General features: G+C 36.4%; 3 protein-coding genes across 9 annotated transcripts; 2 read left to right on the top strand and 1 right to left on the bottom strand.

Moving 5' to 3' along the window:
- Positions 1-7,977: 7,977 nt before the first annotated feature.
- LOC103321660 (transcription factor BHLH094) lies at positions 7,978-11,314 on the bottom strand. Of its 3 annotated transcripts, none has more exons than XM_089046467.1 (7): positions 10,309-11,313; positions 9,848-10,042; positions 9,615-9,680; positions 9,299-9,367; positions 9,122-9,193; positions 8,829-8,899; positions 7,978-8,467 (listed from the first exon to the last, which is right to left on the bottom strand). In XM_089046467.1, the coding sequence occupies exons 1-7, from the start codon at positions 10,639-10,641 to the stop codon at positions 8,161-8,163; spliced, it is 1,113 nt and encodes a 370-aa protein (XP_088902593.1). In that variant the 5' UTR covers positions 10,642-11,313; the 3' UTR covers positions 7,978-8,160. The 3 variants fall into 3 exon arrangements, with proteins under 3 accessions (XP_088902593.1, XP_008221713.2, XP_088902594.1); XM_089046468.1 differs by having other exon boundaries at positions 8,140-8,467; positions 8,825-8,899; XM_008223491.3 differs by lacking the exon at positions 8,829-8,899 and having other exon boundaries at positions 10,309-11,314.
- Positions 11,315-14,546: 3,232 nt separating this feature from the next.
- On the top strand, positions 14,547-23,372 carry LOC103321710 (RUN/FYVE domain protein). 5 transcript variants are annotated; one of them, XR_016123743.1, is made up of 14 exons: positions 14,547-14,973; positions 15,059-15,103; positions 15,184-15,282; positions 15,433-15,543; positions 15,709-15,883; positions 15,974-16,030; positions 16,333-16,469; positions 16,578-16,637; positions 16,736-16,813; positions 17,207-17,280; positions 17,715-17,877; positions 17,978-18,061; positions 18,250-18,425; positions 20,459-23,372. XR_016123743.1 is itself a non-coding variant. In XM_089044841.1 (13 exons), exons 1-13 carry the CDS (start codon positions 14,779-14,781, stop codon positions 18,304-18,306), a joined length of 1,335 nt encoding a protein of 444 aa, XP_088900967.1. In that variant the 5' UTR covers positions 14,547-14,778; the 3' UTR covers positions 18,307-18,708. The 5 variants fall into 5 exon arrangements, 1 of the variants encoding a protein (XP_088900967.1); XR_016123742.1 differs by having other exon boundaries at positions 20,447-23,372; XR_016123744.1 differs by lacking the exon at positions 20,459-23,372 and adding an exon at positions 19,453-19,778.
- Positions 23,302-27,375, top strand: LOC103321659 (uncharacterized). The gene is made up of 9 exons (XM_008223490.3): positions 23,302-23,515; positions 24,029-24,118; positions 24,218-24,712; positions 25,189-25,324; positions 25,627-25,789; positions 26,381-26,509; positions 26,664-26,858; positions 26,962-27,084; positions 27,192-27,375. Exons 1-9 carry the CDS (start codon positions 23,302-23,304, stop codon positions 27,297-27,299), a joined length of 1,653 nt encoding a protein of 550 aa, XP_008221712.1. The 3' UTR covers positions 27,300-27,375.
- The last annotated feature ends 82 nt before the right edge of the window (positions 27,376-27,457 follow it).

Genomic DNA, 27,457 nt, shown 5'->3' with positions numbered 1-27,457 from the left:
CAGCAGCCTCCATATGTTGTTTCAGAACTAATCCTCTATGGCCAGCAAGTATAAAATTGACATACAGATGTTTAAAGCAATGTCTATGCTCATAGTTTGGGAACATGTCACCCACTGCATCAATTAATCCTTTTTGTCTATCTGTAATGAACACATACCCATTGTTATTTTCAATGCCGAGATAAACTTCAAAGAGTTCCAAAAACCAACTCCAAGTTGCATAATTCTCAGCCTCTGCCACTGCATAAGCTATTGGATACATGTCATTATTAGGATCAACACCAACAGTAGAGAGTAATTGTCCAGGGTGCTGCCCTTTAATGTGACAAGCATATAAACCAACAACTAGCCTCAAAGCATCAATAAACCATTTCTTTGTAGCTGCCAAACATATATAAATCCTTTCAAATCTGGATTTGTCACCCTCAAAATTGGACTTAATCTTTATAGTAGTTCCCACATTTGTCCTTTTTAGCTCCTCAACATAATCCCAAAGAGACTCAAAATATTTTGTGTAAGTCCCCTCACTTACAGCAATTGTCTTTTGCCTTACTCTGTATATTTGTGATCTTGAAGATATGACACATAAACCTTCATTCACCCTTTCCTTAAAAGCTCATACATCCCAATTTATTATTCTAGATAGCTGTGTAGCATATCTCTCTGCTAACCATGATGAGTTAGCATGGACTTTGCGTTCAACAATCCCACAAGTGTGCTCCTCTTCATAACTATTAATTTGAACCATGCTACTTCCATTTACAGCTGAAGCATAAACAAACCATTGATATTTTCCATTTTTGGTCCCATCACAAACTGCTCTAATCTTATCTTTATCATTCTTGGAGAACTTAATATTCTTTCTATTGAATATTGAGTAATTTATCACTGCTTTCCTAAATACATAGACACTGGAAAATCTTAGACCAAGTTTAAAGATTGGGTTACTCAAATCTGTCTCAGGCTTAAAATCATTAAACTTGGGCAATTTCCTCTTCCTTTTTCTCATACGCATATCAACCTCATCACATGAGCTACTATCCAAGCTATTAACATTACTCACAGCATGTTGAGGCCCAAAAAAATCCAAGAGTAGGCCCAAATATATTCCCGACTCAATGCGATACCTTATCGAGAAAAAACTCGATTTGGGCACGCAAAAGTTCGTTATATGCGCTTACACACATGTTACGCCAAGCAAATAAGCAACACGTCATGCTACAAGCTTAAATGGGCTCAAGTCACACAAGATGCATGTGGCTTACTTGAGTGGATTGTGGTACGGATGGTAATAAATTGACATGAGGCCCATTGATGGGTCGAGAAATGGAAGTCCCGGGTTGCTTAGGAGCATCAAAACTCAAGCTCATTTCTTAAGCCCAAACATGTGGGTGAGCACAAAAGAGAAAATAGCCCATTACTTCAATCAAAATAGCCCATTAACTCAACCAAAATAGACCAACACTTGATAAGGTTAGCTCATTTACTTGATAGAACAACTTATTGTCCTAGAAGTCCCAAGCAACCCAAGAAAATTTCTACAAATCTCCAGCACCTAGCTGAAAATAAAAACCACAATGAAAGCCAAAATATCCATGTGTGCAAGCTGCTGGGAGGCTCCAGCACATGAGGAGAATGAATCCCAACATAAGCCATCAGAAAAACCAAGGGATATTTGAGCAAAACACCCTTCAAACCAGTGTACGTACCCATTTCTTTCCCCCCATCAGATCTAGCCATAGAAGAGAGGAGAAAAGAAGGAAGAAAGATGGCTGAAAATGGGAGTTCTCCACTGAGGCAGCTGCGGGAAGAACATTGAGCTCCCAAAAATCCCTGTTTGTGCAAATGGGCAGAGAGAATTTCACCAAATAAGATAAGTCAACGGAAGGGAGGAGAAATAAAGGAAAAAGCTTGGCCAAATTGGATAGAAACCATTAAGGTTTCTTGGAAAAGAGTAGCTTCCAGCGCCTATAAAAAAAAGGCATTTCCTACCCATCATCACAACCTATATCTAGATAGCAAGCTTCATCTTTCATCTCTGAAACTCTGCAATTTCGAGCCCCATCCTTCAATCTCTTCCCATTTTCCCTTTCAGTAAACTTTGGAAAGAGTTTTCACGAGTCACTGAAACTACCCAGCACACTCACTACTTCATCACTAGCTAAAACAACCACATCCAGAGAGCAAGCTTCCTCTCTCACCTGCAAAACCCAGCAAATTCATGCTCTATTCATCCTTTTCCCATATTTTTCCTCTTCTGGCAGACTGTTCTAACACGTGTGAGCCTATGTCAAGCTGCCAGAAAAACACTCAAGCCACCCATCCTCATTCTCAACCAAACCTTCCTACAAACCCTTCTTCTCTTACCTTAACACCCCATTTTTTCCCCAAGAACGCATAACTTTCTCTTCAGTACTAAACTCATGTCAATTTTGCTCCCATACCACAAGTCTCTCATGCCAAGCTAGAAAATCTGTCTGTAAGCTGTTGTTATTTTTGTTGGTGAAGGTAACCAAGGTGTTTCCTAAGGCATCTTTATCCTTTCAAAGCATTTTTGGGGCTTGATATTCAAACTCAGACACAGGAGATAATTTCATCCATCTGCTCTTTACGGTAACCCAACCCATTTACAGCTACCGGAAGAAAAAGCCTCTACACAGCCATATCGTCTGATTTCTCTCCTTTATCTGCAGTTGGATCAATATATGGAGTATTGTGGTCAACATAGTTGTCAAATACTTTATCATCCTCCTCTAGCAAGCATTGTTCATCTTCACTTTACTCATAAGCACTGTCATAAAATTCAAGGTTTTCCCCATGTTCTTCACTGTTTTCACTCTTATTTTCAGTCCTTTTGTCTTCTCACCCTCTTCATATATAGTCTCATCCTCTACATTTATACCCTCAGGAACAGTACCTTCATCACCACATTTATACCATCAGGAACAGAACCTTTATCACCCTCCTCAGCCACATTTATACCCTCAGGAACAGTACCTTCATCACCCTCGTCCATCACATTAACAGCAATGTCATCAACCCCATCATCTATATTTATAACCTCATCAATAGCATGAAGGAAACATGCATCTAATGCTTATGAAATGAACTTTAGCCACAACATATACAACAAAAACATTCTAAATAGCGGATTCATTTTGTTTATACTAGTTGAGCTAAACATTTTTCATTTTAAACCAAGTATCTTAGCGTAGTCTCTTTGAACACAAATAGAAAAAGGAAAAATGGAATAGATACTTACCCTTTATGACCTTTTCTTGATTTCTTAAAAATGAACACCTCTGTTGGAAAAGCATTTTGTTTCTCTTGATTTTGACTCCTTCACCTTAAGGCTCCAAGATTGGAGTCATCTACCTCAATACACCAAATGCTCCTAGAGATGAAGAGAAGGCAATCAAGAAGTATGGATGCTAGTCTACTTCTTGATTGGACCAATTTTTGGTTTATGGAAGATGAGATACAAAGATAATCACTCATCAACCAAAATAGGAAACCCAAAACCCTAACTAGGTTTTCTCCAACACTTAGCTTATATATGACAACACAAAAGGCAATTTGGTGGGTACTTAAGGCTCCATTTGGTCCATGGGTCATGTCATCTTATGCCACTTATCACCTGGGCTCAATAGCTTTTTGGGCTATTTTGTCCATTTATTTTTAAATCATATTTAAACGCTCAATCCAATATTTATATATGTCAATATTAATTTCATAATTAATCTTTTAATTATAATTTAACTATTAAATTATTATTATTATTATTATTATTATAGTCTTACTTAATTGACCCGGTCGAACTATTTGACTTTAATCAATTGCTCCGGTCAACATGTTGACTTTTGACCGTTGACTTTGACCTTTTTTTATCAACCATTGATTTGTGTATGCTCATTTCATTTCTTCTCATTTGTATCTCTAATCACATTCTTTGGGTGTGCAGATCCGTAAGTTCCCTTTAGCAAGATAGTAGGTTGACTCAACTCCTCAGAGATGATATACGAATTAAATTCCAAAATTTAATTCTTCCTATTAATAAAGGTTAATTGAAACCTTTTAGGATATCCACAAACCATGGTTGTCTCCTAGCAACAAGTCACGGTTATCTGAGCTAAATGAGACGTTGTGAAAGAACTTATTCAAATTGGAATGACCGTGTAATTGAATCTTTCTCTTATGTCAATACTCCTTATTCACATTATTATATCATGGAATCCGATTGTCAATATCCTAATGTGAATAATTCCTTTTATATGATTATCCTGGTAAGATTTGAAGACTTCTTCTTTCAAGTCTTATCCACTACTCTACGCAGAGATTTGACCAATCATATCTTGGAGTATTCTCTCTCCTTTAATGAGAGTAGGGATTTCTTGTTATACATTCATTTGCTTCAATGACTCTATTGAGAATCCTAATGTGCACCTTTAAGCTATGCCTAATTTAGCATGACCATATAGTGCCTTTAAAGATTAACAACATAGCCACAAAACATCTATAATGCCTCAGGTCTAAGGATTAGTTTGCACCATTGCAATTTATGAGTTCCAGCTTGACATGTGAGTAAAGACTTCCATGCTGTAACTCATGTGTTAGATCGCGTTCAGTATACTTATTCTTCTACAAGCCCCTACACACATATCGATGTGTCTCCACACTTAATGACTTAAGACATTGTCATTCCCTACATATAGAAACGATACTGTGTGTACTGATCTTTGCAGAATATTGACGCCCAATCAATATTCCTATGACTAGGAATATATTCAAGATTTAGGAATGATGAGAAGTCTCCATGTATGCAATCTTATTACATAGCTCTCATATCCACTTGTGTATTCCTTGAACTATGGTTGTTCTACATATTGAAAGATAATATATGATGATTTAATGTATAAAACAACTTTTCTTGCCCATTGATAACATAATATATCTTTAATCAAATATGTCCTTAACTATAACTATTACATAATTAGTTGGCTTTAAGGGCATATTTCTAACACAACAATGCCATCATCCTCATCCTCCTCATACATACCTTCATAACCAGACTGTTCATCACTCTCATCTTCATGTTCAAATTCAGCAGTTAGGTTTCTTGCAATAGGACCCCTCTCCCTCCAAGCCACTGCATATTCATCCACATTAATAACAGTGGGGTGTTCCAAGTAAATTACAATCACTCTTTCAAAGATAGAAGGCACCAAATGACACCAATCAAGTAGTTGAGCATCATTATCTATACACATTTTTTTACCATTTTGTATCCATGTCACAACCACTTGGTCATGGTAGCCAAGTTCTTTTGCATACACATATATCTCTAACAAATTTATGTAGCCCAGAAAACACCAGTCCAAATAATCAATAGACCCCCAACATAGAACCACCACTCATTAAGGTTTGAGGATTTTACCATTCTAACTCTATGGTGTACTTCAAAGGTGACTATTCCTTTGTCATATGCACAACAGAACATAAAAAAACACACTTTAACCACTACCTAGCCATATGTATAGTTTAACCACTGCCTAGTCATATGTATAGTTTAAAAAAGACAACACAACCACCAAACTACCAGTAAACAAACAGGAGCAAAATTCACCTGCAACTAAAATGTTTAAAGCACTAAAAGAACCTTTAAACAACTAATAAACAAGAAAACATAAAAACAAGACATAGGGAACTACAACAATTTTTTATTCTAGGCTAATCAAACTCAACACTTTTGGACCCAACCCAACAAAGCAAGCAGACAATAAAAAAGCTTAAACTTAAATCTCTTGCTTTCGTCGATTTCATTTCAAAAGCAAAGGGTCACTTACCGTACTTGGGTTGGGAACCTACTTTCTCTCTCGGCACCGTCATTGTTCTTTTCAATCTCTCCTATATTTGCGCAATGCCAATATTTCGATTCTTCTTATTTGACTCTTCTGCAATATTCACTTCTTCTCATATTTTCGAATCTCTCTCTCTCTCTCTTTGATTATACACTCCAAACCCTAATCCCCAAATTATTTCGACTGAGAAGATTCTTCTTTTGCCAGAATCTACAAACTCAGTCGCTTAGATTTGGATTTTCAATGCATGTGGGGTCCACTATGCCACGTAGGATGCTGAGTACGCTCAGCAATTGGGCACCATGGGTGCTTTTACCATAATGGCCATGTCACGTCAACATTTTTTACGGTCTTTTGAATGACGTTAATGGTGGGGGGGTAAAGTGGAATACAAAACCACGATCAAGGGGGTTAAGTGGACCATTTTAACTTTGGGGGGGTTAAGTGAGATTTGACCGAAGTTTTCAGGAGTTACTAGAGTAAATAAACCTAGTTTTTACTTCATTTAAGGCTAGCAACCTTCTCTTTTTGACCTTCTTCATTTCCCTCATGACATGTGTCATTTTCTTTACACTTAAAATAATGTCAATAATACATCAAACAACCTACCTTTTGTTTTCCATATTTACCCTTATTTGATGTATGTTTAGTTCAATTCATTCAATTTTTTTAAACAACTTTCTCTCTCTTCAACTAATCACATACTTGCAGCCCCAGATCCAACCCTCCCTCTCATCATTTTGAGAGAGCTAGACCTTCACCCCCGTAACGGCATGACATCTCCCACCCAAAAAAAAAAAAAATCAAAATCCATCAAAATCATTTTGTTTATTTCTCATATTAAAATTTGCAACTGTAAGGTGAGATTTTTAAATTTGGGCTGGGTTGTTGTTGTTGTTGTTGTTGGTGCTTGGTGCTTGGTGATGGTCCTCAAACCCAAATTTAGTATAATGGACAATGCTTGCCATGGCCTTGAGGTGTTCTTACCGTAGCCAAAACTTGCAGGGGCTTGGTTTTGGGGGAAGAGAGAAAAAGAGGGTGAGAATAGGGCAAGAGTATGGGGGGTGGTGAGGACAGGGTGGGTTTGGGATGGGTGGCGCTAAGGAGATGGTGGGGAAGATGGAGGTGCTGGGCTTTGGGGAAGAAGGTGGGGACAACTTGAGATAGGTTTTTTATTTTGATTTTTTTTAATATTTAATAAATTAATATAATATTTTTTTACAAAGTATTAAGAAAGCTGTGAAAAAAGATTAATAAATTAAAGTAAAGTCAATACATCAAATAATGCTAAATATGGAAAAACAAAAGTTAGGTTGTTTGATGTTTAAATGGCATTGTTTTAAGTGTAAAGAAATGACACGTGTCATGAGGGCAAGGGAGAATGTTCATAAGAGAAGGTTGCTAGCATTCCCCTTCATTTTTTGTGCTAGAGTATAGAAAAAAATGAGAGTGAAAATGGGTGTGAGGATGAGATTTAAGAAGATGATGAGAAGAGAGGAGCAACAAAAGTGAAAACAAAAACTTGAAAGTGAAAATAATTTCAAATATATTTCAGTTTTCAATTTTGTTACTCCTCCCTCACATCATTCTCTCTCATCTTCCCTCTTAATCCCAACTCCACTTTAATTCTCACTTCTATCCTCCCTCTTTTTCCTCTATACTCTAGCACAAAAAGTGAAAACTAAAAACTAAAATTGAAATGATTTCAAATGGGGGGGCTTTAAATAGTCTTCAGTTTGACTTCAAAAATTGATTTTCCAAGTCCAAGTCCAAGTCCAATGTCCTCCTTTCCCCTCAAATTTGTGTCTCAAAATATCATGCAGGCACAAGAACATAATCAATTTTCCTAAGGATGTTTGCATAGATCTTTTGAAATTTGACTTGTATGGTTTACAATCCCATGTGGATCTTTTGTTGCAACGTTGTTCTTGTTTCAAAAAAGTAAAAAAAAAATTATTGCTTATAAACATTTGGGAAGCTCCACAAAGGCCCGCATCCAGGGATGGGATGAGACCAAAGTCAATATGGATTTGCAGAAAGCAAAGGCGTCATTTTCACTTATTTAAGGTAGTTTCAGCTTAATAATAAATCAATGTTAAAACAGAGTTTACAAAAGAGGTGAGCATCTGAAATATAGAACAAGCAGCATTCTTTTTGCAAGAAGGCTACTCATTTTCCGGAGGTTATGTTTGGGTATTTATAAGGAGAAGAATGTGTAGCCTGCTATAGAGGATATATCAAGTTCAAAAGTTCAATTTTCCAACACACAGACAAATGGAGAGACGATGTTTAGTAACTTTAACTAAGTTTGAGCAGCCTTTCTGTAGACAGCCAAAACCACAACTCCATGCTCTGATGTAGGATATGAGAAGGAGATCTTCCTTGATTTAACATAATGCGCTATACTTTTTTTAACAGATAATGAAGGTTGAGGAAGCATTTGCCTTGATGCTTTTATTCCTGGTCGAAGAGGACGTTCTAGGCTATGTTCTTTCAAAACCACCACCAACCTGCATGTGCAACCACTCTGGTGAAGACCCCCGACTATACTCCCTCGGAGGTTGCGTACCAAATGCCATTGCAGCGGTATCGAATGTTTGTTGACCAAACTGCAACAATAAATTGATCTGTTACTAGAATGATAGCTCATAAAATAGAGGAATGAATCACCTCCCACATATTTTTTTGCTTGACCTAACATAAACTTTACCTATAACTAAGACTCTAACTGGACACCATTGTCTATCCACACATGTTAGAATTATAACTTCCTATATTGATCGACACACGGAGAGGAAAGGATAACTAGAGAGGAAAGGAGGGATGCATTATTTTGAACAAGTTTATATGAAGAGAATGGAACTGTGGTCCAACAATGTAGACAGACCTTATCAAAACATATAAATATGGGGTTTCCCTCATTAAAATGGACAACGATGGATAACAACATAGATGGAGAATCTCACATACAGTAAAGAGGTACTCGGGGAACTTTGGTTGTCATCTTGCTCTGGTTTTACTTTACCAATTTCCACAGAAGACTGAACATAGAAAATTGATGACATGTGCATGTTTAGATTGATGACTTGCACTATCTGGAAAAGAGTTTCAACCATGATATGCGCAATAATACAATGGCATATGGGAAAAAGTTGCAACTAGCAAACAAAATGGCACTACCCATTATGATGCATTCCAAAAGATAAAACGTGAGGACAGGGCAATTCCAAGCTCTAACAAGGATACGGGATGTACGGACTTACATCTTTAGAAGGAAACACCTCAATTCCGGGGTTCATTCTTGTATTGACTGTTTCAAGCTTCATTGACAGGAACTGCAACATCCCCGTACATCGATAAGGCTCGATTGTAAGATTCCATGTGGGAAAAATTCATAGTAAAAAATGATCGACAGTAGTGAATTGGAAAAATATTCATACCTCCACCTGACGCTGTAGCGATTGGATGTAATTAATTATCTCATCAAGGACCAAGGCTTTCCCAATAACCTGAATTAGATAACTTGCGTTAATCAGCAGTTTTCTACCATGTTAAGCAAAGGCTGAAACTAAACGCAATACGATCGATGCAGCATGTTTAGTTCTGATGTCTAACTGGGTTGCAGACTAAGAGAAAAAAATTATAAATTAAAACAAAAAATAAGAAAAATTTCTTGCTAACTATTTCTAACACATTTTCATGCAATTAGGTGTTGACTAGTAGATGAAATTTATTTTAAGGACGGCCATACCATACCTTATTACAACCAGGGACCAGATCTTGGAGAATTTTCATCCTCTCACTTATCTTTTCTCTTCTGGCCTGTCAACCACAAAGTTCCAATCAGTATCTCTCATTTAATAGCTCAACATAGCAGATACAATTTCCATTGCTTGAAATTCAATACATCTGCATTATGATTATCACTTATAAAAAACAAATTAAATTAAAAACATCACAGCTTGTTTAAGAGAATTGAAGTAAATTACTCTTTCTGCAAGGCTGTGGCTATCAGTAGCTTGACCCCTCCTAGCTCGCACATGGATATAGTCCTGCTTAGGTGGATCAGGGGGCTGAGTAGTTTGTTCCACCGGCTTCCCTGAACTGGTTTCTGCTTCGGCTTTCGACTCACGGGTCTCATCTCTACTTCTTGCTGTTTTAAGCCTTTTCCCATCGCAATCACTCTGCCAGAAAAAAAAAAAAAAAAAAAAGGGAACAAAACATATACATATATAATTAAGAAATAGTTCAATTAAAGAAACAGCCTTGCTCCAATCACAAATATATAGATTTAGAAATTTTCAAGAAGTTTACGTAGCAAACAGTAAATAGCACATTTATACTTCAAGTTAATACAAATCAACGAACACAAATAATAGTAACCAAATCATAATTAGCAGCAAGCTAAACAGAGTTTAAGCAATTGAATCATATTGAATGAAGGACGTACCCCGCCAATATGGCCACTGCTTTTTGGGGACTCGTCCTCTGCATCGAGCCTTTTCCTCGCGGCACCGCCACCGTGGCTGCCTCTGACGTCCAAGCTCATCGGATTCGGATCACTACAGGCCAAGACGTCCCGAATCGCACCCGAAACGTCCCCAAACTGCGCGAAACTCTGAGCGAAGTTCGGCCTCCGCAGCCCCAGCGCACCTCCTCCTCCAGAATCCCCACCGCTCGCGCCGCCGCCGCTCATCGGGAATTGCCAGATCTCCGAGAGATTAAACGACGTCGCATTGGCATTCGAGAAGGAGCACTCGTTGACAAGCGTAGGCGGATCCATTTTCACACTCCGATCCGATTCAAGTTCAGGCTTAGATTTGAATTGGAGTTCGAATAAATGTTTGCATTCGCCGGATTCAAATATTAAGTTAAATCTTAGCCGCGAAGGGGAGAGAGAGCGTTTTTTAATAAGTAGTAGCTTCGGAAAAGAAGATGAGAGAAAGTGAGAGCAGTTAAGCTAGAAATGGATAGCGAGAGGTAGAGAGAGAGGGACTAGGAAGAGAGAGAAGCTCTGCGTGATCTCCTTGGACAGTGGAGGTTGGTGCGCACTGTGCCTACCGCGTACTGGTGAGTTTTCCCTTTAGTTTTCTCTTTCTTTCTCTTTCCTTCAATTTTCACAACACACACTATTTTCATAGACTTCGACCTCGGGAGTTGCGAAACCAAGTCACTTCCAGTGAGAGCTTTTCTCGGAGCCTCCAGCGTTTCACTGTCCCTTTCTTTTCATGCCCTCTCCCTGCCTTCTATCTCACTCTTCTTCCACTCTTTATGTAAAACCTCTGCCTCGCTTCTACGCCGTCGGATCTAAATACAAGTCCAGTCAACCGCATTGACGGTGGGGGACGATACTTTTTTTTTTTTTTTTTTTTCTGTTATGAAAGAAGATGGGTCGAGCTCACGTTTTCTCAAAGTACAAATTCAGAGTACTCTCTTCTCGTGACCCGAATCTCGGGTCACGATATTTTGGTTATCCGAGTTAGATTAAATTGGGCTTTTGTGTAGGTTTGATTAAGGTAGCTTATGATTTCCTAAAAGGTGGGTTAGTGGGTTGGCAATAATTTAATCATTGTTATGATTATGATGTGTGTTATGGGTCTAATTAATATTTAAGATTTGACTAAGCATGGTTTTAGATTTGATGTGTGTTAGGGCATGGATGGGACCATTTTTGGAAGCTTGGCCCACCCCTACCTATCATGATCGTTGTTACCCAAAAGGGAAATGTTGCTCTTTTATTTTTCTGAATTCAGATGTCCCAATCCCAAACCAACTAATCACATTAAATTGTAGTTACTTAAGTTGGAGGAAATTAGGAAGCCTCAATATTTTTCATTCATTGCTGTTCTGTTCATCTCATTGCATTTGAACTTCTATTCCGAAGCAACTTTCACAAAGAATCATTACCCTTCGAAAGCTTATAGGAAAAAGAATCCGTCACAGCACCAAACTCCATTTCGGTAAACTCCACGTGCAAATAAGGATGCATGCATGAAATATTGGGCATTGCCTTTTGGGTAAAATAAGATTCTCATTTCATGCGCATTTCTCTACAGCTTGGTAAGTTCCTTGTCTGTTGCACAAGTGCGCAGGACCACTTGTCAGCAGTACTTTCCTTCCAATGACTAAATTTGAGAAATTCTTCGGTGTAACTGAATGCTACGTGTTATTATTAATTCACTCATCTTTAACAGCTAGCATATATGGTTCAGTACTGCAAAAATTAAAATGCAAAGGCTCTGGCATTGGCCTGACGGTGACCTAGTTTGGTATATGCAATTCTCATTTGTCAAAAATAAAGAGTGATGGATGGATATGACGAATATGCCAAACCATTGCCCCTTTCTAATATCAATTGTGGACAGGCATACGAGTCGCCGGAAAGGATATGTTGCTCTTTCTCTAGATAAACACTTGCACAAATTCAACACGTGCAGTTCATCTATTTTGTCACGTGTGCTGATTGTGATACTGGTCTCTGCTTTGTCGTCTTTGGGATTGATATCCGATAGATATGGATACCAGCAAAGCAAGGGAAAAGCTTGATATCGAATAAGATGATGATGATATATATATTTGATTGTAAAAGGCTTATAAGTAGTTAAGAGTAGTAATCTTAATGTGTTCAAATCATCTTTCTCAATATCACTTGTGTTAAAATTATGCGCATGCTTTATTGTTGTCGTTTAAGGCACGTGAATATGACAAATTGCATTGTGGTATCATAAATTACAAACGTTGATATTACAATAGGTTTATAACTCAATTGATTAAAGACATTTATGAACATATATGGACTTGGATAGTTGAGAGTCTTTGTGAGAAAACATCATAAAATAATCCATATATGTGAGAAAACGGTCGTTCACGCACAGGCAATTGTCCATACATCATAAAATTACTATGAATCCCGCATATGCATGCAAAATATTTAGATCACTGTGTGCAGAGCCAGCCTCAATGATTGTGTTTGATCACTGTAGATGTCAGAGTAGTTTATGGATTATACATAAATATTGTCTTTTCAATGTAATGTGATATGCTAGATGAGATGGGTCGGTCCCTACTTAATACTTTAATAGTGGTTGATAAGTGGTTTAGTTGATTCAATGCTGAGTTAAGTAGTTGTGCCATATATATCCTTATTTTACTTACCATAAAACAATATTCTCAAGTCTTTTATTTTGAGTGATCATAAATTACAAACTTCGATATTACAAGAGGTTTATAACTCAATTGATTAAAGGCATTTATCTCTTCGTTTGAGATTTTTTATTCAAATATCATCTCCTCTAATTCATGGAAGAGGGGGAAAAAAAGGGAGATTCACTATTATACCCAATATATGGGCCCAAATTATAAAAATACTCTATATTAAATGGACTTTTAAAATACACCAAAAACTCATTTACAATATAAAAAAGAGACTTTTAACTTCTTGTAAATTACAAAACTGTCATCAATTTCTTAAAACAAACCTAACTCCAAAATCTCATAAAAATACACAAAACACTCAATAGGGCATCTAAGTAATTTAATAATTAATATTAAATTCAATAAGGCTAGCTGTTATTTTTTTGATTTGTTTATAAAAATTCAACGGTGTATGATTTATTTATAATATTAGTGTTAAAAATGGATATATCACTAAATATCTCAAAAAATGAAAAGAAAAGGGAATGTCCATACATATGCAGAATTGCAAACTGGTAAACAGCGTGTGCTTAGCTGCACAACATTAATATGTTGGACTTTTACCAGATAAAAAGAAAATGGGGTCTTGATACCATATAAATGAAGCCCAATGAAAGTTGGGTGGCCCAGGTACACCTGGCTTCCCGGAACACATTGCCCACTGCAAACACCCTCTTCTCTCACTATCTCTCATATGGACCCTCATAAACTAATAATTCAAGGGTTCTTGATCCAATTGGCATGCTTTATCCATCACTCAAAAACATGCATCTAGATTCTCATCAATTATTATAACTATTTTTGAATGAAAAGCTGTAAATCCTGCTTATTTGGAAGATAAAAGCAAAGAGAAAGAGCAATGCCAGACAGCCTAACTGGACAAGCAGGTGGGGAACATATGTGATAAGCTTTTGAATTCTTCTCGCGATGGTTTCATCATCTTTGTGACCCATTTGGGCACCCATATTTTCAACACAACTGTCAGTGTCCAGTACGTTCTGTATGGAGTTAGCTTAGCTGCCTGCACACTGCAAAACGATAGTCAATCCATCGGTCAGCGGTAAGAGAAATTGGCTTAACATGCCATCGAAAACCAACCCTAGTTGGTTTAGTGGTGATACATATTTTTTCCTAATATCTTAAGTTCGAATTCCTAACCCAGCATTAAAAAGATAAAAAGATAAAAAAAAACAAGAGACCTAATAATTTTATGATATCATAAAATTTCAGTACGTAGCCAATGAGCCAAGCATCTCAAAAGGGAAAATGTCATAATTATTGATGTTATTGAAGGCTACCCGATATTGAAGTATCAAGTAAAATCAACAACTGGTTATCTGTATGTTACCAGTTGGTAGGCCACATAAGGAGCTTCAAACACGAAATGTCACGCGTGAGCATGACTCTTGCATAATTAAAAAGGGCCCCAGAATTATTATTTTGTAAATGATATAATGGTTTAATAAATCTTTCAACAACAAAAAACGGTTTTTCAAAGAAGGAAAAACAAAATTCCGACCAAAAACAAACAGAGGTATCAAAAATATTGTAACGATACCAGAAAGAACTTATATCTCAAATGATTAAATAATTAAAAGTAGTTATTACTAAATCCGGGCTCCTTTATTTAAATTTCCCCGGAATATCAATTGTGTAAAATAAAAAATTAGCATAACTCCATATTTCAGTGGCGGGAAAGTGTAATGCGAATTAGCGGGGGCATTGGATGAAAATTTCAATCGGGCAAAGGCAGAGACCGAAAAGTAAATCCCTCAAAACTAAAAAGTGGCATGCAGTGCACAAACAATTACAATTTACACAGGTAGATATGGAACATTTTGGAGAGAAAATGGAGTTGCTTAAATTCTCCAAATTCAAGCTCCAGCTTCGAACGCTCATCACCGAAGTCCGAGAACTCAGAGTAAGAATTATCATCGTCTTCAACACCACTCTCTCTCTCTCTCTATCTCTCTCTGATCGGTTTTTTGGTGAATACCCATTTCCAGGAAAAGGAACGCTCTGCCACCGAGCAACTTCGTCTTCTCATTCAGGTTAAATTTGAAAATCAACTTAAACTTTTTCTTTCAAATAGCATTTTACTTCTTCGTATTAATGAAGTGTTTGAAAACAGAAACAAAAGCAAACCGAGGAAGAATATGGGAGGAAATTACAGGAATCGCAGGCTGAATTAGCTTCTTCGAATGAGCTGCGCCAAAAACTCGAAAGAGAGGTTCGTCAAATCACGTAAAAATGTTTGCTGCTGAAGTGTTTGTCGAAATGCTTGTTAGAGATCATAGTCAATGTGATTTTAATTGAGCTGTTCCCCCCTCTTTTTTTAATCCTTTTCTCCAATTGTTTTTGTGAATGCTTGTTCTTTCAGGTAAGGTACCTTCAGAATGACAATTCTATGCTCGAGAACAAGCAAAAAGAGTTGAAAGGAACGATACAAAGCCTACTCCAGTCAAGGGACACATTCGTTAATGCTTATGAGGTTAGTGTTTGTGTGCCAATTAGTAGAGCCTGTCTGTGTGTATATTTATGTTGTGTGGAGAGAGATTACCATGCAATATTGTTAATGCTTTTTAATTCCATGGTGAATTTTTAATCCTACATATTTAACCGACAAATTACTCACTGGCATCATATTCGTGTACAGGAATCCACTTGTGAAATGAAACGCTCAATTCAGTGCAGAGATAGAAAGCTTTCTGTCCTATCTGAGAAGATTAAATATCATCTATTGCTATTTGATTCAATAGAAAAGGAGGCAATGTCTGTAAAGAAAGTTGTGGATAACGTGCAACGTATCGTGAGTGAAAAAGAGGAAGTAGGCAAGCAGCTCTTTGAATTCTTAATGTACGCTTCTATTGAATTTGAAGCTGCAGTTTCAGATTCCTTCTAACTTGCTGTTTTGTTAACAGTAGCTGGCTTAAAGAGCAAATTGGATACTGTTTCCACATTTGAGAAAGTATTTATAGGTAACTCCAAGTTCTTATTCACCTGCATCTAACTTATAGTTATCTAAGTACAAACCTTGTTGATTATTTGGGCTAGGTAGTGAAACTTGTGGGTCATGTCCAAGCAATTAACTTAACTGGGGGCTGTCCAAATAATAATAATAAATTTTTTGGTGTAACTGTTATGCCAGAATTCAACCAGTCTGTACCATTGTATATCAACTATGGATGTTGCAAATTAAGTTATTCTATTGTTCAAACAGAAGTTGTATGTAATACTTGATACCATCAATAATTTATTGGACATGAACTATGTTATGCAGAAAGGATCTGTGACCTCGAAAGCAAACTGAATAATTATGAAGGTGAGACTCGGAGAAAGGATAGAGTCATCTCAGAACTAGAAGCACAGATGGAGGCAGCAAAAATTTGCAATAACAGCCAGACACAAATAGAAGAGATATCCACACCAGCATTTAAGATTTGTTTGTTTGATTGATTCCTAAACTATAACCTACTCTTTTAGCTTAATATTTATCATCAACGCCTTGTCTTAATTTACCCTTACCTTCAGAAAATTATATCATCAAGGGATGTTGTCATACAGAATTTGATGTCAGAAAAACAGGTTTAAATTTCAGATTTTTTCATTATTTATTTTCAGCTTAGATCTTAATGACTTCTACTGTTGAATTCTAAACTATACTTGAAATATTCCATGATCAGGCATTGCATTTTGAAGTTGGGAGTTTGGGGATCATCTTAAGGAAGATTCAAGACACTGTTAGAAGTATGAATGAAGAGGTAGAGAACGTTTGAGTTTGATTTAAACATATGAGTTTCTGCTTCAAAACTTTCCACCCGGGACCATAATCAAGTTTAATTATAGACAGATACTGTATTGATGGTACCTATGTATGGACTTAAGACATCTACCATTGCCTTGTCTAGAGATTAGGTATAACCTGCCATTCTGTCACCTGACTAATTTATATACAAAGTTGTTTTCTTGAGAATAATTGTCCTGAAGCAATTCTATTGAATCCCACATATGTGATATTTGGTGCGACTTCTTAAGTTTTTTGTTTTTCTCTGTTGTAATGCATCTAGAACCTTCCCTCAGTATTTTCTCGATGGATCTCTACCGAAGAAACTCATTGCTTCCTTTGTGGGAAATGTCTGTAATTTACATGCCAGGATAAAGGGGTAATTTCCTCAATGCTGGAACGCCAAGGAGGATGCAATATGATTTTGACGAAGGAAGATAATAGGTAGAACTAATATTGTTATCATCCATTCATGAGTTGTTTAGCAGTTTCCAGATTTAAACTTACCAACCTGTTTCAATACGAGCTGTAATGTGATAACAGTAGAAAGACATCTTCTTCTCCCCATTTAAGATCTATATAGTCAACTGCGTTAATTAGGTAATTGTAAATCAAAGGTATTGTCCAGTTGTCCTATACAAATCAATATATTGGAATGCAATATTGGCATTCCTGTTAAATCTCCCAGCAGGAATGCTTGCATCTTGCTTGTCATGCTTTCTTTAGGAAACAGGAAATTGTATAAACTGTTCTGTGATTGGAGAAATATGTTCTTATTGGAGATAATAAACAAATACCACAATGCAACATAGGTAGTCGTTTTGCTTTTGCTAGGTCTCGCTGTTATATTTTAAGGAACATTGTTATTGTCCTTTCAGAATTGAAGATGTCAACAACAATGCAGAAATGTCTCAAGAAAAGGCTTATGGGACAGGCGTTGGAGGAAATACAAGTTTTTCTTGTTCACCTATTTCTCAAAAGTACAAGTCAGCTGGCAATGACTTACAAGAGAACAATAACTTTGACTCCTGTGTGTCAGAGGCAAGTGAATTTTACAGGTTGTAAATTGAGAAACACTCTACTTGGTTATTCTATATACTAATGCAAGTGTTCTTTTCCTTATTCAACAATGTACTGGCAGTTTAACTGTTCTTCCCCACAGTCAGCTTCCTCAAAACCTCAATCAGGAGCTACTCTTCCAAGTGCCTCAGTAAATGATAGAAAGGTATGAGGTATTGTCACCTTGTGTCGCATTAGCTGCTTTAATGAAGTCAGGCTGAAATCTTTTTTCTCAACGATACACGTGATGATTTAGTAAAATTTAGAATTAATTATTTTGATGCATTAGCAAACAGCTCAAACTAGTTTGATTGACTTGCTCAGCTTCCCTAACGTAAAATTTTCAATATTCAGGATAATTGCACAACATCAATGCATATAGATTCAGAGTGCTCAACAACCCAAGATTAAGCCTCACATAATCCAAATTAGGTTCGTGGACAGTACCCATCACATCATTTTCATCATGGGAAGCATAACTGCATAAGTAGGAGGATGCAAAGACGCTGGGAGTTGGCATCAGAAATTAGGTAAATTCTATAGCTGTCTTAAAATAGGGTTTAGGGTTGCATCCTGTTGTAGAACAGCTGTAGAACAGGTTGGGCTATGGTGACTTGAGCCCACCCTGTTGTTTTATTTTATTTTTTTGGTGGGCTGACCTTACAGTGCTAGGTGCGTTTTTTTTAATGATCTCTGGTGTTGAAAGCTTCAATTTTTTCAACTCAGTTTCTATGAGCTCAGGCTGACCTCAGCTGAGCTAAGCTAAACCTTTCGATACAATTCTAATTGAAATGCTCTATGAGGTTATATTTTGAATCTAGTTGTCTAGTGGCCATTGTTACAAAATGTCAACCAAAGTGAGTACAAAGTTCATTAGAGAAACTGAAGCTTACCAGAATTTTATAGGAGAATCAAATCAAGCATATATTCAGACAATCTTTCTTTTATTAGATGAGGCTCTCTAGTATCTACCTAAATGTCGAAAACTGAATTAAAGAAAGAAACATTAGATAAATAAATGTCATCACGTGCTGAACACGTGTACATTTCAGAAAAATTTAGTAGGCATCACACATGTAGGGCAAATTAAATTAGGAAAATGCTTCCCTCATTTCCTGTAAGTACATTTCTGTTAATAACAGTATATCATGTGTGTATAAATTTTTCTTTTTGTATTTTTGTTGAATTCTTTTTGCAACTGAAGAAGGCAAACAATATTCATTAAATTATGAACATTAGGAAGGAGGATTGTGTGTGCATGGTTGGTCTGTGAAGTGTGAAGATTTCTGGATCGGTGTTTGTTAATGGACATACATACAGAAAGTTAAACCTAGATCCATGTTGAGTTGAGGGGCAGCTTTACCCGGACGGCACGTGAGTCAACTACTGCTTCCCAGATGACATTTAATGATTCCCTAATTCGAGAAATGCCCATGACAAGTAGTAATTAACAGAGTCAACTTGGTTTAATGATTTTGCCCATTCTTTAACTTTTAACTTGTTTTGGTGATCCATAACCATGAATCTTGAATTCTCTTTTCTCATCTCTTTTTTCAGCTTACCCACCAAAAACTTTGGAGTAACGGCCACTCCAATAAATTTCCAAAGAAAGATGGACTTTGGTTCCCAATTAGGAGAAAAACTTCGTTAATTGCATTAGCTGCCCTAGCCTCTAGGTATAGTGCAAAAGAAGTAATGGTAGATTTGGTTTGTTAACTTAAAGGTAGACCAGGCATTAAACAAAGAGATAGAGGAATCTGAATCAGAATTAACAATGGCAGACAATGCTAAGCCCAAGACCATAAATGAAGATACTAAGGATTCTTTTAGCTATACCCCTTATATTAGGAATATCACTTTCTTTTTTTTCTTTTTTTTTTCCCTCACAAGAATTGCTTTACTTCTCTCAATGTTGGAAGAGATCACCAGATCAAATCTCCTCTTTATTAACTAAAAAAACAAGAGTTAACTCACTACTTATCAGCGGTGCCCTCAGGTAGTGCAAGTGGCCCCCGAAAATATTTTACTTGTATATTATATATATTAATATTGGGGTGCATTTTTGCTCACCACTTTAACCCTAGGTGTATCCTCACCACCCCTGCCAAAAGTTGACACATGTCCATTGGTTTAATTATAGTTAATTCTTTATTTTTTATTTTTTTGATAACATTACTATGAGATAGAAACAATACTTCAATAAGATTTTTCCTGATTTACCCTTATTAACCTAGCAAACTTTCCACCTTTCTAAACTAATTAACAACTACCCAAATAAATAATTGGCAATTGGCTTTATATCCCGTGCTTTAATATGAATATCAATTCACAGGCTTCAATACTTTGAAGAACACACCCAGATACTTTGAATCTCAATTGGCTTTAGTTAACTCTTTTTATACACGCCCAAAAGTTACACTGCTCTTCAATATATTATTACGTTGCAATTTCTCAATATCCTTGAACCTGTTTTCTTTCTTCAACCGATGAGTTAATTATGATGTTGCAAGTTCTGGACTAATTAATTCTGGTTTTATTATTCTAAATAAAGCTTACTCCATAGGAGCAAAATATATTGGAGTTGCAGAAATTCCAAAAACGATGAAGGAACCAAGCTCTGCAATAATACCCTTCATTGTCTCATTCCTCTGGCTCTGCAGTACGGTTCATTCTATCATTCCTTTCTATGCTAGTCTTGATCCACCAGTAAAGATGATACCAACATCATGGACTAAAAAAACTAAATAACGCAGAGCAATCACGAAAGTATAAAAAATAATCAAGCAATACAAAGTACTATAAAATAAAAAAATAAAATAAAAAGCAGCATAGATTATTACCTATCTTTCACTGAACAAATGGAGGAAGCTTGCAATTGAAGATCAGCATAGATTATTATTTGGGGAGTTGTTAATTAATTTTAAAAAAGTGGAAAGTTTGCTAGGTTAATAAGGGTAAATCAGGAAAAATCTTATTGAAGTATTGTTTCTCTCTCATAATAATGTTATCAAATAAATAAAAAATAAGAATTAACTATAGTTAAACTCATGGACATGTGTCAACTTTTGGGAGGGGTGGTGAGGGTACACCTAGGGTTAAGGTGGTGAGCAAAAATGCACCCTTAATATTGTAAACATTTTATATATTCTAGTGTGCAGCACATTGACACGACAAGCATGTGTTTGGCTCGTTTGGTTTCAAGCGCGTTTCTCTTCATTTAAGGCCTTTTGAGTAGAAATAAAGTCCTTGGGTGTGCATTTTTATTCTTTAAAAACTTTTTTTTCCTTTGTAAAAATATTTGCATAAAAAGAAATAATATCAGTATATATAGGTTTTGACCCTATATATACCCTCACGCTTTCACCTCCAATCAACATCAAAAGGAAAGAAAAAGTTAATCATCATCATCATTATCATTCATCGATCTCTCTTTGGTTTTTTGTTCAATTCTTTGAGAATTTTTGTTTTTATTTCAAATTCAGGAATTTCAACATCAAAACATGAATATCCTATTTCCTAAATTCATAAAGACCACTCAAAATTTGTGCCATTGTTGATGATGAATTTTAGTTATAAAAAAATAATTGTTTTATGATATTAAGTTATGGAAAATTATTATTTTTACTATTTTCATATTAAATTATGTGAGAGTCTCAGTTTAAGTTTCGTACAGAGTCTTGAAGATCTCAAAACCGACCAGCCATGCTGCTTATTAGGGTGTGCCTTCAACACTAATTAGGTCATGAAACCACAAATTCATTGTGATTAAAAGTGTTTACCTCTATACATGAGGTCCTATAAGATTAAGAATTTAATAAATTTGTTAGATATAGACGGGGTTGTTTTGAACAAACTTTAGTCAGCTATTAACAAACAAAACATATTTACCCTCATTACAAACTTTAAGTTTTTCATAATTTGTTCCGCTACGAGGTTCAAGAAATATGAAACACTCATTTTAAATGTGTAGTAATTGAAATAGTTGTGGCAGCAGCATTCACACAGGACGTGCAATGCAATCCCCCATCAAAGGCCCCATTTCAATTTCTTGTTCTATACATAATGTGGTGATAGCTATTGCTATCCGCGTCAGGCACGAACGCTTCCTTACGGAAGTTTTGTGTTGAATGTTTGATGTTCGTAGTCGTTAATTGAATGCTGTTCAAAATTTTGGATTTACGGCTGCAACATGGGGTCCCTCCCAAGTCACGTACACCACAAAATAATGTAAATGAGAAGTATCACTAAAAATTAAAAAAAAATCTTTGAATCGGAGAGAGCAGTGTATATAATATGAGTGATACTTTAAATAATATATAAGTAGATATAATATGAGTAAGACATTGTAGTTTTAAGCATTAGTTCAAAGTTTCAATATATATATATATATATATATATATATTTGTTGATAAAATGTCACTTTTGATCTCTGTAGTTTGTCGCTTTTATCACTAATCCTTATCTTTTATATTTTTTTTATAAATTATTTTTGCATATGTATACTATGATTTGCAGGAAATACAATGCCTCGTTATCCTTATAAAATTAGAAATAGCATGGGTTGTATTTATTTGTTTTTTATTTTAAAAATATCTGGAGTATCAAAAGCAAATCAATTTGGGTAGGTGAGAATGAGTGGACAAAACAAAAGCGTTGAGATCTTTAAAATGAATTTCCCCTTCCCCTCCTATCCTCCTATCCACCACCACCAAAAAAATTGTTCTTCTTTTTGTTTGTATCTCTTTTATTTATTTATTTAGCTTTTATTTTTTCCTTTATTATTAAAACAAATAATAATATATTTTAATGATTTCAACAAAAGAGGTATATAGAAGCCGACCTTATTGTAATTGTCGAAGAAGAAACTGTGAGGCCATGGCAATTCGTGGACTGACCCAGAGATGGAAAGAACATCCGACACAACGTACACCATGAAACTTGTACAATGAACAACGTAAGCTAAACGCCAACGATAACATCGCACGTTCCCGTGTTAAGGGATCACCATATTGCGCCACGTGGTAAAATGGTTGTCTTTATGTGGGCCCCATCTTCTTCAACCTCCCCCACCCCACCCCACCTCACCCCCACTATGACCAGCCGCTATTAACTCATGTCATGAGATGCCTTTGGGCCTGTTTGGCCTTGGCTGCCACACCACACCATAACTGCCGTCACTGCCTTTGTTTCTTTTATTTGACTGCAATAAAAGCTTTCTCCTTAAGCTTTGGTTTCACAAAAGAAAAGAACAAAATAAAAAACAAAAAACAAAAAACAAAAAAAAACAATAACAGAGCAACAACCAACAAACGGTAGCTCCCTTCACCTCTCTCTCTAACTATAATTATGTTATGGTGACGGTATTTGTTGATCTCTGAGTGAGAGAGAAAGAGAGAGAGGGGGGGCATGGGGGCGTGTGTGTCAACGCCGGACCGGTGCGTTGGAGGGAGATTGAGTTCGTCCAAGAAGAAGAAGAGCCGGAAGAGGAGGAGAGATGGGGTGAAACGATGGGCTAAACAGTCTCCGGGTCGGGCCGCCCGGTTGCCTGAGGGATCACCGGACAGGTTTGATGGGCCTGCTCCTCCTGATCGCTCCACCTTCAACAACCCCACTTTCCAAGGTTCATTTTCTTTAATCTCTCTCTAGAATGGGATGCAAATTTTGGAGTTTTTATTTAGTTTATCTTTCGGAATTCAGTTCTGGGATTCTCTTCGTTGACTGAATTGTTTGGTGGTTGGTTTTATTTATTGGAATTTGAGCTTTCCAGAGACAGAATGCTAGTTTTAATTTTCCTTGAGACCAATTTTGATCAATTTAAGCTATGTTCCTGTTTTCTGGAAAAGGTTCAGTCTTCAAGAGGATCCTTCGGTTCTTTCTGGTGACTAACAAGCTGACCACCCTCCCAATTGGAGGCTTTTGAAATCTTCCTCGGAGCTAGTTGATAGACAACAAGAAGAAATTGCTTATGTTGTCTTTGTCTTTTATTACAAATGGCATGTTGGAATACAATCTCTCTGACAAACTAGTCACGCTTTGGCGGCATTTTCTTATCAAACGTTTTTATCCTCAAATTGCATGCTACTGTAATTTTTTCTTACGGCCATAGCCCCTGATTTTTATTAAAATGTGATAGCATCCAGAGAAAGTATCGAAGAGGCATGGTTTGATCCAGTTGCAACATTTGAATCGGACTGCGATGAAGATTTCCATAGTGCTCCAGATGGTAAGTTTTTGAAATTTCAGTCACATATGCATTATTTTTCTTGTTCTGATTTATTAGATGTCTTTATACTTGAATTATTGAAACTCTTATTATTTGCAGAGATGCCATCTTTAAACGGCTTTGACCATGTATCTGTATCTAGTAATTCGTCTGTGAAAGATGCCAATTGTGGAGAGTATAATGACAATGGCCTCCATACCTCTTCTACTGATCGAATGCATAAACCAGGGGATCTTTCAACAGAAAATTCTGCAAACAACTCTGTCACTGTGGTTTCTCAAAGAAGCAATGTCCAGATCATGAATGTTAATGACGTTGATACCCAAACTAAATTTAATGATCATTCAGTAATTGAAGCAAATGAACCCGTGTTCCTTGATGAGATCTCCTCCTCTGTGGATGAAACATCTGCCAAAGAAGAAGGAATGCTGGATAATTGTGGGATTCTTCCAAGCACCTGTCTGCCTTGTCTTGCGTCAACCGTTCCCTCAGTTGAAAAGAGAAGGTCACTAATTTCTAGTCCACCGAGTGCAAGGAAAAAGGCTGCCTTAAAACTTCCCTTCAAATGGAAAGAGCAAGCTAATGCAAGTTTATGTAAGAACCAGAACTATCTTTAAGTGTATTAATATTTCACATGCGCACAGTAGAAACAAATAGGATAAAATTTTTTTGCCATCATTATTATCTCAAGTTTGCATTTTCTTTAGTCTTTAGCCGCAGTCTTTATATTCATCATGTAGTTATCCTTAGGCTGGTTTTTGTTCCTTTAATCAAATCACTTGCACCCATGGGACTCTCAGTGTTTGGTTCTTTTCAAATTTAATATTAAATTGTCATCCACAGTGAATTTTCTCTTAGTACTTGGTTAAGTAATGTTGATCTGTGACATATCTCTCCTAGTTCTTTCCTCAATTGGTTGTTGATATTTACTTGTTAAAAGAAATGGTCATAATATTTTATAGTAGTTCTTAGTGTCTATGCATTGTAAGCATCTTGACTCTTTTGTCTAGTATAAACATTTCCTATTGTAATTCCTTTAACCCTTTTTCTTTTTTTATGTTCAATTCCAGTTTCGTCAAAGATGCTTCTGCAAAGACCAATAGCAGGTTCTCAAGTTCCTTTTTGCCCTATAGAAAAGAAAATGTTCGATTCTTGGTCACATATTGAGCCAAATACTTTCAAAGTTCGGGGACCGAATTATTTTAGGTAAGATTCTCAGAGGAAAGTGTTCAATTGGTTTACACACTCGTCCATGTATATATATGTACATTCATATAGCATATCAGACATTTCATATTCTGCGCATGCATTCAGGCACTTTTCTTCTTATGTTAGAATAATCTAATGAAAAAATATCAGTTGTAATTTTAGTGATTGTAAATAGGCATCCATTAACATATATAAAAAATTCTCTGTCATTCAGAAATTGAGATTCACTTGTGTAGATCAATTGTTCCCAGAACTATTTTTCCACTAGACCATTGTAATTTGATCTTCTTTTATTGCAGGGACAAGAAGAAGGAATTTGCTCCCAGCTATGCTGCATATTATCCATTTGGTCTTGACGTATTTTTATCTCAGCGAAAAATAGATCATATAGCTCGATTTGTGGAACTCCCTATTGTTAATTCTTCTGGAGATCTTCCTGCCATTCTTGTTGTAAATGTGCAGGTATTTCTTTCTCTCCCCCACCCCTTCCCTCACTCCCTTTCTTCCTCTCTCTGTATGAATGCATATTTGTCCATTTTATATTAGCCAGAGAATAATGGTTTTCAAGCTCCTAAGACAACTTAAATCCTTGTTTGGAGTAGCCTCAAAACATCCAGCTGGGATTTAAAATTCAAAAATAAAATAAATAGGATAATTTAAATACTCTCTAAATTGCCCAGAAGCTGTAACAACTGAGGAGTTATACTGCCACCTATCATATTTATTTACGACACACGATTCCAACTTTAAAGCTCTCCCATTCTACCGCACCATTCACCACTTAAACAAAGGCCCAGGGCTGTGTAAATCTATCTTGCTTGTAAAAGTTGCCCCCTTTTTTTTCTTCGTATGATCGTTTTGTTTCAAATTTTAGGTGTTAGTTTCTGGTGGTGGAATCATTTGTCATTGAATCTGAATTCAAGAGTTAAGTGGTTGGGGTAGTCAGTCTAGATACGTTGTGGTTAGTAAATTAAATGTAAATGGAATTGCTTTCTAGAAGTGTGTAAAACTTATTCAATTATTCTAATACTGTCCTTTTCATGAATTCTACAGGTGCCATTGTATCCTGCTGCAATTTTTCAGGGTGAGACTGATGGAGAAGGAATGAATTTTGTTTTGTACTTTAAGCTTTCTGATATATACTCCAAGGAACTTCCACCTAATTTTCAAGAAAATATCAGAGTAAGATGGAGCCTTTTGAAGTTTGCATTGCAGCCTCATTTCATACTGAACCTTTTTGCATATATCATTTTCATCAGTGATGATGACGGGCAGTCATCCTAGAATGATGCATAATACTTTCATTAATTCTTATCTGTGCCTTTTTTCACACCAGAGGTTAATTGGCGATGAAGTTGAAAAGGTCAAAGGTTTTCCTGTGGATACAATTGCACCCTTTCGAGAAAGGTTGAAAATATTGGGACGTGTTGTGAATGTGGAAGATCTTCACTTGAGTGCACCGGAGCGGAAGCTTATGCAGGCTTACAATGAAAAACCAGTTCTTTCACGTCCTCAACATGAGTTTTACTTGGTGAGTGTGTTTGTATTGCTTATTTTTTTTTGCCCCATTCTTCCAAATTCGTCTTTGGACTAACAGATTCTGTTTTCTTTTTATAATGAATACCTGAATTCAGGGAGAAAACTACCTGGAGATTGATTTGGATATGCACAGATTTAGTTATATCTCTAGGAAGGGGTTTGAAGCATTCTTGGATAGGCTAAAGCTCTGCATCTTGGATGTTGGCCTCACAATTCAGGTGAGTTTGTCCAACAAGTTAAATTGAGTTGTATAATTCACTTTGTGTTTTTCATGCTGGCTTTTTGAACTTGTTCGTCTATATCTCACATTTGCATTTTAAAACAGGGGAACAAACCCGAAGAGTTGCCCGAGCAGATCTTATGTTGTATACGATTGAATGGAATTGACTACATGAACTACCATCAACTGGGGTTGACCCAAGATCCCCTTTGACCCCTGTAAGTGTTGGGACAATGTAAATCTTAAAATCAATCATTAATACAGCAAAAATTCAAGAGGTTTCATCTTTTGTGTGGTTGTAGACTCTCATAATCTCCAATGAATTGAGGCAACAAGCATTCCATAGCAAGTGCAAAAATCATCACTGCCAT

The sequence above is a fragment of the Prunus mume genome, linkage group LG2 (genome assembly GCF_029339155.1).
Source record: "Prunus mume cultivar Tortuosa linkage group LG2, ASM2933915v1, whole genome shotgun sequence".
In the NCBI taxonomy this organism is placed as follows: domain Eukaryota; kingdom Viridiplantae; phylum Streptophyta; class Magnoliopsida; order Rosales; family Rosaceae; genus Prunus; species Prunus mume.
This window is presented reverse-complemented; position numbering and strand designations above follow the sequence as displayed.